We start from the raw sequence: 11,778 nt of genomic DNA, 5'->3' as shown, positions 1-11,778 counted from the left end.
TTCCTAATTTAGCAGTGTAGGACTAGAGTGAAAGCAGATAGTCATCATCAACCCAATCCATTATATATGCCTACTTCCAATAAACTTCTGTTTTTCAATATATAGGACTACTTCCAAATAATCATCTGCTTTTTTTGTCAAAGTCCACACAGGTAGATTCAATTGCTTTAGGACATCCATTGAGGACACAGAATACTCTCCTAAAATATAGAACATTTTTTATCTCACTTTAACATATCAACAGTTAAGGTATCCACTCTTACAACGATTAAACGTACGTTTTCTAACTTTTCCTTACGGAAACTCTCACTCGGCTTTACTTTTGATTCTCCTCCCGCTCTCTTCTTTTTGTCTGCTTTCTGATATTTGTACGTACATAACTTAGGCTTTCTAGAAATCTTTATATCCTCAACATCAATGATTAAAAACACAACTACCAACAACTCCGTTATTATAAAAAAACTAAACAATTATGAAATAATCAGCTCACCAAATAAATTAAGTAATAGTACCTGCACCAAACATTTTTTATACCTGGCATAAGACCACTGGCTACACAGGAATAGAGGCTAACTGACATTATATACTGAAAGTATAGGTTCAAATGCAAGGTCAAAGGTTCAGTAAAGTTCATAGGTAAAGGTGGGAGTAATAAATAATTATAACTGCGAGTAATAATGTCAGAAACTAGCCAAATGAGAATTTTACATGTAAGAATTTTACATGCTCCACATGTATTCACACTCTATATCACCAGTAAAACATGTACTCCTAGTATTAATAACTTCCCAATTCTCCATCTTCGTTGGGTCTCCAATCGACTAATTATGGTAACTGTATATTTAACTAATAAATACAGCTTACTGCCTTTGCCACCAATGTTAATGCACTCAGCGTAGAAAGGATTAAATCTTTCAAGACTGACCTCCCTGCCCTCTCTTGTGAAACTTGCCCTCGAAGATCATGTTTTAGCCAACAGCTTCGTTGCCAACGGTATATGTCTCTGGTTTGTTAAATACCTTGTCGAGACAGCTAAAACCTCGTCAGTGAATGCTGTCCTCCAGTGTTACAACTGTCAAGGTTTTGGTCACACTCGTACCGCTTGTAAAGCCTCTCCACGGTGTGTTTGTTTTGAAGGTCTTTATCACATGAGTAACTGCTAGAAGTCCCGTCTGGAAACCACTTCCAGCAACTGTAATGGTAATCACGCTGCATCCTACCATGGCTGCCCCAAATATCAACAAGTATTAGATCTGAAAAATTTGAAGCTTGGTGAAGCAGCGTCCTCAGCTGGACTTTCTAGTGATTTCACCAACCTTCCTGCGACCAATACCAAGCTCGTCCAGGCGTCGCATGTCAACTACGCAGCAGCCCTGAAATCACAGAGCCCAAATGTCAATAGGACCGGAGCACAACAAACCTCGGAGACTACTCCTAAGAATCCTAGGGTCTCGATGATGCTTTTCTCGAGCGGCTGGCAACTTTGTAGCTGATGTTGCCACCATGGAGCTCGAAAACAATAAGAGTCGTCCTGCCAACTATTTTCCTGAATATTCCCATCTTCCAAGTTCTTCCCAGATATCAACAACCCGGATCCATACGCCATACATCACTGGATTGAAAGAAGGACCAAGGTTACCCCCAGGTAAGTATTATGGATTCTTTTCTACATATAAATATCCAAGATGACCTTTAGTTTAAGAAATATGAACTTTTTATCTCTGTAATACCCTAATTTTATCTACATTAATGACACCATGTTAAGTAGCAATCATTCTTTGTCGTTTTAAATTTTTCTGTTCCCCACTATAGACATCACCTTTGTTTTTAAACCTAACTTAAATATTAAAATTTTAAAGCCTCCCACACAGCCCCTTAACGAAACTATTTTAGCTGAAATAACCCCTTCAACTTCCCCATCACTCTAGTCTTAATTTATGTCAGCCCCACTGAGCCTCCCGACTTTGTTTTTTTTTCACAATACGCCCTTTCTCTCAACAAACATTCCATCGCTCTTGGTGACTTAAAATCCAAGTAAAGAATAATTTTACCGCACTAACAATCGCAATGGCTTTATTATTCGTAATTGTTTACATTCGAACAATCTACTGTGTATCAATAACGAACATCCAACACACACACACATGTTAACAATCTACTGTGTATCAATAACGATCATCAAACACACACACACATGTTAACAATCTACTGTGTATCAATAACGAACATCCAACACACACACACATGTTAACAATCTACTGTGTATCAATAACGATCATCCAAACACACACATGTTAACAATCTACTGTGTATCAATAACGATCATCCAACACACAACACACATGTTAACAATCTACTGTGTATCAATAACGATCATCAACAACACACACACACATGTTAACAATCTACTGTGTATCAATAACGATCATCACAACACACACACATGTTAACAATCTACTGTGTATCAATAACGATCATCCAACACACACACACACATGTTAACAATCTACTGTGTATCAATAACGATCATCACACACACACACATGTTAACAATCTACTGTGTATCCAACACACACACACACATGTAGTAACAATCATCAATCCAACACACACACATGTTAACAATCTACTGTGTATCAATAACGATCATCCACACACGCACGCACGTGTTAACAATCTACTGTGTATCAATAACGATCATCCAACACACACACAATACATGTTAACAATCTACTGTGTATCAATAACGATCATCCACACACACACATGTTAACAATCTACTGTGTATCAATAACGATCATCCAACACACACACACATGTTAACAATCTACTGTGTATCAATAACGATCATCCAACACACACACATGTTAACAATCTACTGTGTATCAGTAACGATCATCCAACACACACACATGTTAACAATCTACTGTGTATCAATAACGATCATCCAACAACACACACACATGTTAACAATCTACTGTGTCAATCAATAACGATCATCCACACACACACACGTGTTAACAATCTGCTGTGTATCAATAACGATCATCCACACACACACACACATGTTAACAATCTACTGTGTATCAATAACGATCATCCAAACACACACACGTAACACATCATTTGTTAACAATCTACTGTGTATCAATAACGATCATCCAACACACACACACACACATGTTAACAATCTACTGTGTATCAATAACGATCATCCATCACACACACACAACTACTGTGTATCAATAACGACATCAACACACACACACGTGTTAACAATCTGCTGTGTATCAATAACGATCATCAACACACACACTGTTAACAATCTGCTGTGTATCAATAACGCACACAATCATAACGATCATAACTGTTTATCAGTAACGATCATCCAACACAACACACACATGTTAACAATCTACTGTGTATCAATAGTAACGATCATCCACACGCACGTGTTAACAGTCACATGTTGACACGATCATACTGTGTGTATCAATAACGATCATCCAACACACACACGATCGTGTTAACAATCTACTGTGTATCAATAACGATCATCCAACACACACGCACACATGTTAACAATCTACTGTGTATCAATAACGATCATCAACACACACACACACATGTTAACAATCTACTGTGTATCAATAACGATCATCCAACACACACACACACATGTTAACAATCTACTGTGTATCAATAACGATCATCCAACACACACATGTTAACAATCTACTGTGTATCAATAACAATCATCCAACACACACACACACATGTTAACAATCTACTGTGTATCAATAACGATCATCCAACACACACACATGTTAACAATCTACTGTGTATCAATAACGATCATCAACACAACACACACACACATGTTAACAATCTACTGTGTATCAATAACGATCATCCACACACACACACATGTTAACAATGCTACTGTGTATCAATAACGATCATCCAACACACACACACACACATGTTAACAATCTACTGTGTATCAATAACGATCATCCAACACACACACGCACGTGTTAACAATCTACTGTGTATCAATAACGATCATCCAACACACACACACATATGTCAAACACGCACAATCTAATAACGATCATCCAACAATCTACTGTGTATCAGTAACGATCATCCACACACACACACACACATGTTAACAATCTACTGTGTATCAATAACGATCATCCAAACACACACACATGTTAACAATCTACTGTGTATCAATAACGATCATCCAACACACACACAATACATGTTAACAATCTACTGTGTATCAATAACGATCATCCAACACACACACACTGTGTATATGTTAACAATCTACTGTGTATCAATAACGATCATCCAACACACACACACATGTTAACAATCTACTGTGTATCAGTAACGATCATCACACACACACACACATGTTAACATCATCTGCACTGTGTATCAATAACGATCATCCACACACACACACATGTTACACAATCTACTGTGTATCAATAACGATCATCCAACACACACATGACATGTTAACAATCTACTGTGTATCAATAACGATCATCCAACACACACACACACATGTTAACAAAAGCAACAACACACTGTTTATCAATAACGATCATCCAACACACACACATGTTAACAATCTACTGTGTATCAATAACGATCATCCAACACACACACACACACATGTTAACAATCTGCTGTGTATCAATAACGATCATCAACACACACACACACATGTTAACATGTTAACAATCTACTGTGTATCAGTAACGATCATCCAACACACACACACGCATGTTAACAATCTACTGTGTATCAATAACGATCATCCAACACACACACACATGTTAACAATCTACTGTGTATCAATAACGATCATCATACACACACATAACACATGTTAACAATCTGCTGTGTATCAATAACGATCATCCACACACACACACATACATGTTAACAATCTACTGTGTATCAATAACGATCATCCAACACACACACACACATGTTAACAATCTGCTACTGTGTTTATCAATAACGATCATCAAACACACACACATGTTAACAATCTACTGTGTAGTATCATAACGATCATCAACACACACACACACATGTTAACAATCTACTGTGTATCAATAACGATCATCCAAACACACACACATGTTTAACAATCTACTGTGTATCAATTATCTACTGTGTATCAATAACGATCATCACAACACACACACATAACAATGTTAACAATCTACTGTTTATCAATAACGATCATCCAACACACACGCATGTTAACAATCTACTGTTTTATCAATAACGATCATCCAACACACACACACATGTTTAAGCAATCTACTGTGTATCAATAACGATCATCCAACACACGCACGTGTACATGTTAACAATCTGCTGTGTATCAATAACGATCATCCACACACACACACACATGTTAACAATCTACTGTGTATCAATAACGATCATCCAACACACACACACATGTTAACAATCTACTGTATATCAGTAACGATCATCAACACACACACACACAATACATGTTAACAATCTACTGTGTATCAATAACGATCATCAACACACACACACATGTTAAACAATCTACTGTGTATCAGTAACGATCATCCACACACACACACATGTTAACAATCTACTGTGTATCAGTAACGATCATCAACACACACACACATGTTAACAATCTACTGTGTATCAGTAACGATCATCAACACACACACACATGTTAACAACTACTGTGTATCAATGTTCCAAACACAATCTGCATCTGTACTGTATTATCAATAACGATCATCCAACACACACACACATGTTAACAATCTGCTGTGTATCAATAACGATCATCCAACACACACACACATGTTAACAATCTGCTGTGTATCAATAACGATCATCCAACACACACACACACATGTTAACAATCTACTGTGTATCAATAACGATCATCCAGCACACACGCACATGTATTAACGCAATCTACTGTTGTGTATCAATAACGATCATCCAACACAACACACACATGTTCCAACACAACAATCTCCACTGTGTATCAGTAACGATCATCCAAACACACACGCATGTTAACAATCTACTGTATCAATAACGATCATCCAACACACACACGCATGTTGAACAATCTACTGTGTATCAATAACGATCATCCAACACACACATAATGTTAACAATCTGCTGTGTATCAATAACGATCATCAACACACACACATGTTAACAATCTACTGTGTATCAATAACGATCATCCAACACACACACACATGTTAACAATCTGCTGTGTATCAATAACGATCATCCAACACACACACACATGTTAACAATCTGCTGTGTATCAATAACGATCATCCAACACACACGCATGTTAACAATCTGCTGTGTATCAATAACGATCATCCAGCACACACACACACATGTGCACAGTCTACTGTGTATCAATAACGATCATCCACACACACACACACATGTTAACAATCTACTGTGTATCAATAACGATCATCCAACACACACACACATGTTAACAATCTACTGTGTATCAATAACGATCATCCATCAACACACACACACATGTTAACAATCTACTGTGTATCAATAACGATCATCCAACACACACACATATGTTAACAATCTACTGTGTATCATAACGATCATCCAACATCAACACACACACATCATGTTAACACAATCTACTGTGTATCAATAACGATCATCCACACACACACACACATGTTAACAATCTACTGTGTATCAATAACGATCATCCAACACACACACACGTGTATGTTAACAATCTGCTGTTATTCAATCAATAACGATCATCCACACACACACACATGTTGACAATCTACTGTGTCATCAGTAACGATCATCCAAACACACACACATGATTGCACAATCTGCTGTGTATCAATAACGATCATCCAGCACACACACGTATTGCAATCTGCTGTGTATCAATAACGATCATCCAACACACACGTACATGTTGACAATACCTACTGTGTATCAATAACGATCATCCATCACAACACACACACATGTTAACAATCTGCTGTGTATCAATAACGATCATCCACAACACACATGTTAACAATCTACTGTGTATCAATAACGATCATCCAACACACACACACACTATGTTAACAATCTACTGTGTATCAATAACGATCATCCAACACACACACACACATGTTAACAATCTACTGTGTATCAATAACGATCATCCAACACACACATAACATGTTAACAATCTACTGTGTATCAATAACGATCATCCAGCACACACACACACGTGTTAGCAGGTAACACCATTGTTGTCAGTACTGTGTATCACATAACGATCATCTGCTGTTATTGTCAACAATCATCCACACACATGTTAACAATCTACTGTGTATCAGTAACGATCATCCAACACACACACACATGCAAAACAATACTGCATTGTGTATCAATAACGATCATCAATACACACACACACATGTAATACAATAATCCTACTGTATATCAATAACGATCAGTAACAACACACACACACACACGTAGCACAATTCTACTGTGTATCAATAACGATCATCAACCACGCACACACATGCACAATCTACTGTGTATCAATAACGATCATCCAACACACACACATAAAGCAATCTACTGTGTATCAATAACGATCATCTTAACATTACACACACAATAACGTATAAGTACAATCTACTGTGTAACGATCATCAATACCTACGTGTATCAATAACGATCATCAACAGCACACACACGTGTTGAACAGCAATATCCAACACACACACACCTACTGTGTATCAATAACGATCATCCAACACACACACACAATGTTAAAGCACAATCTACTGTGTATCAATAACGATCATCATACACACAACACACACGCATGTTACAGCAATAATCTACTGTGTATCAATAACGATCATCCAACACACACACACATGTTAACAATCTACTGTGTATCAATAACGATCATCCAACACACACACATGTTAACAATCTACTGTGTATCAATAACGATCATCCAAAGCACACACACGCATGTTAACAATCTACTGTGTATCAATAACGATCATCCAGCACACACTGTGTACAATAACGATCATCCAAACACACACACTGTGTATACCAGTAACGATCATCCAGCACACACACGCACAAATTCCAACACACACACACAATCTACTGTGTAATCAATAACGATCATCCAACACACACACACACATGTTTAAGAATCTACTGTTGACAATCTGCTTGTATCAATAACGATCATCCAACACACACACATAAAGTTAACAATCTACTGTGTATCAATAACGATCATCAAACACAATAATAACACACACATACCATGTTAACATAAAGCAATCTACTGTGTATCAATAACGATCATCCAACACACAACATAATAAATACACAATCTACTGTGTATCAATAACGATCATCCAACACACACACACATGTTAACAATCTACTGTGTATCAATAACGATCATCCAACACAACGTACACAGTCTGCTGTGTACAATAATGATCATCAAAACACACGTGATAATAACAATCTACTGTGTATCAATAACGATCATCCATCACAACACACACACATGTTAACAATCTACTGTGTATATCAATAACGATCATCCACACACACACACATACAAAGCAATAATCTACTGTGTATCAATAACGATCATCCAACATACAACACACACACATGTTAACAATCTACTGTGTATCAATAACGATCATCCAACACACACACACATGTTACAAACAATCTACTGTGTATCAATAACGATCATCCAACACACACACACATGTTAACAATCTACTGTGTATCAATAACGATCATCCAACACACACACATAAAAGCACACGCATAATAACGATCATCCAACACACAATAACACATGTTTGTGTGTATCAATAACGATCAAATCCAACACACAATACACATGTTAACAGTCTACTGTGTATCAATAACGATCATCCAACACACACATACATTAACAATCTATCTATCAATAACGTGATCATCCACACACAATGTTAACAATACCAAAATCAATAACGATCATCATCCAACACAACACACGCATGTTGACAGTCTGCACTGTGGCAGCAATAACGATCATCAACACGCACACGTGTTGACAGTCTGCACTGTGTATCAACAATAACGATCATCAACAATAATACGTATTACGCAACAGTCTACTGTGTATCAGTAACGATCATCCACACACACACACATGTTAACAATCTACTGTGTATCAATAACGATCATCCAACACATACACAATACATGTTAACAATCTACTGTTGTATCAATAACGATCATCCAGCACGCACACATGTTAGCACAGTCTTGTATTGTGTTCAATAACGATCATCCAACGCACTTGCAATAAAGTGATCTGGTATTGTTACATCAGTAACAATCATCCACACGCACACATGTAAACAATGGCCTAACTGTGTATCAATAACGATCATCATCCACACACACATGTTTAACAATCTGCACTTGTTATCAATAACGAATATCCAACAGCACACAACGTATTTAAGCACAATCTACTGTTTAATATCAATAACACGATCATCAACAATAATACTAACGTATAAAAAACAATAATGCACTGTGTATCAATAACGATCATCCAGCACACACACAATACATGTTAACAATCTGCTGTGTATTAATAACGATCATCCAACACACACACATTGTTAACAATCTGCTGGTAATCAATAACGATCATCCACAACATAAAATCACATGTTAACAATCTGCTGTGTATCATAAGCGATCATCCAACACACACACACATGTACTAACAATCAGTCTACTGTTGTCATCAATAACGATCAATCCGGCACACACACAGCAGGCGTTAACAATCTACTGTGTGTCAATAACGATCATCCAACACACACACACATGTTAACAATCTACTGTGTATCAATAACGATCATCCACACATGTACTGATCTCTACTGGTATCAGCAGACATCCAGCACACGCACGTGATCAATAATCTGCTGTCGGTAACGAACACAGCATACACACACGGTAACAATCAAACTGTGTATCAGTAACGATCATCCAGCACACACGTAAAGTTAATACCTTGTAATAATAACGATCATCCAAACACATAATAATATACAGCAATAACTAATCATAACGAAATCATCCAACACACACGTATTTAACAATCTGCTGTATATCAATAACGATCATCCAACACACACACATTGACAATCTGTACTGTACATCAGTAACGATCATCCAACACAAACACACACATATTTGCAATAATCTGCTGTGTATCAATAACGATCATCCAACTACACATACGTATATTACAGCAATAATTCTACTGTGTATCAATAACGATCATCCAACACACACACACATGTTTAACAATCTACTGTTTATCAATAGCAGATCATCCAACACAATGATACATAAAAGCACAATCTACTGTGTAATGGCACGATCATCCAACACACACATATGTTAACAATCTACTGTGTATCAATAACGATCATCCAACACACACACAATACGCAATGTTAACAATCTACTGTGTATCAATAACGAACATCAAACACACACATGTTAACAATGTATCAATAAGCGATCATCCAACACACACACGTATTTAACAATCTACTGTGTATCAATAACGATCATCCAATACACACACTAACACACACACATGTTAACAATCTACTGTGTATCAATAACGATCATCCACAATACACACATGTTAACAATTCTACTGTATGTCAATCACAATCATCTAACACACACAATATTATAAAGCAGTAACAAAATCACTACACGATTCCCGGCAACACATTGTAGTACAGCAATAATTTCCATTCAATATCAATTCGATCATCCAACACACACACATTATAGCACAATCTGCTGTAATACACGATCATCCAACACACACATTACACATACATAAAAATAATCAATACACCACAATAATACTGTGGTTCAATAACACACACGATCAAGCACATCACACACATGTTAAATACAACCATCTACATATAGGTATCTAATAACGATCATTCAATACACACACACACGTATATAAAAGCAATACCTACTGTGTATCAATAACGATCATCAAACACACATACACGTGTTAACAATCTACTGTGTATCAATAACGATCATCAAAATACACACACACATGTGTTAACAATCTACTGTTATCAATAACGATCATCATCCAGCACACACACACATAAAGCAAACAGTCTACTGTTTATCAATAACAGATCATCCACACACACACACGTATAAAAGCACAATATACTGTGTATCAATACGTAACGATCATCCAACACACACGCACATACAAAGCACAATCTACCTGTGTACCAATAACGAACATCCAACACACACACATATGTTATAGCAATCTACTGTGTATCAATAACGATCATCCAACACACATAATACACGTTACGCAATCTACTGTTATTATCAGTAACGATCATCAGCACACACACATACACACATGTTGGCAATCTGTTGTAACAAGCACGATACATCCAACAACATAACACATATAAGCACAATCACCTGTGTATCAATAACGATCATCCAACACACACACACACACACAAGCAATACCTACTGTGTGTATCAATAACGATCATCCACACACACACATGTTAACAATCTGCACTGTGT

The 11,778-nt window shown here is 36.8% G+C and overlaps 1 protein-coding gene across 1 annotated transcript in view; it reads right to left on the bottom strand.

The window, feature by feature from the left end:
* Positions 1-11,568: 11,568 nt before the first annotated feature.
* Positions 11,569-11,778, bottom strand: part of LOC143236561 (glutamate receptor ionotropic, NMDA 2B-like) — a 23,695-nt gene continuing 23,485 nt past the window's right edge. Inside the window, exon 7 of the mRNA XM_076474864.1 lies at positions 11,569-11,613. Coding sequence (XP_076330979.1) covers positions 11,569-11,613 — 45 coding nt within the window. The remainder of the gene's footprint in view (positions 11,614-11,778) is intronic.

This window comes from Tachypleus tridentatus, chromosome 13 (assembly GCF_004210375.1).
Source record: "Tachypleus tridentatus isolate NWPU-2018 chromosome 13, ASM421037v1, whole genome shotgun sequence".
In the NCBI taxonomy this organism is placed as follows: domain Eukaryota; kingdom Metazoa; phylum Arthropoda; class Merostomata; order Xiphosura; family Limulidae; genus Tachypleus; species Tachypleus tridentatus.
The sequence above is the reverse complement of the archived record's forward strand: the minus strand, read 5'-3'. Positions and strand labels throughout refer to the sequence as shown.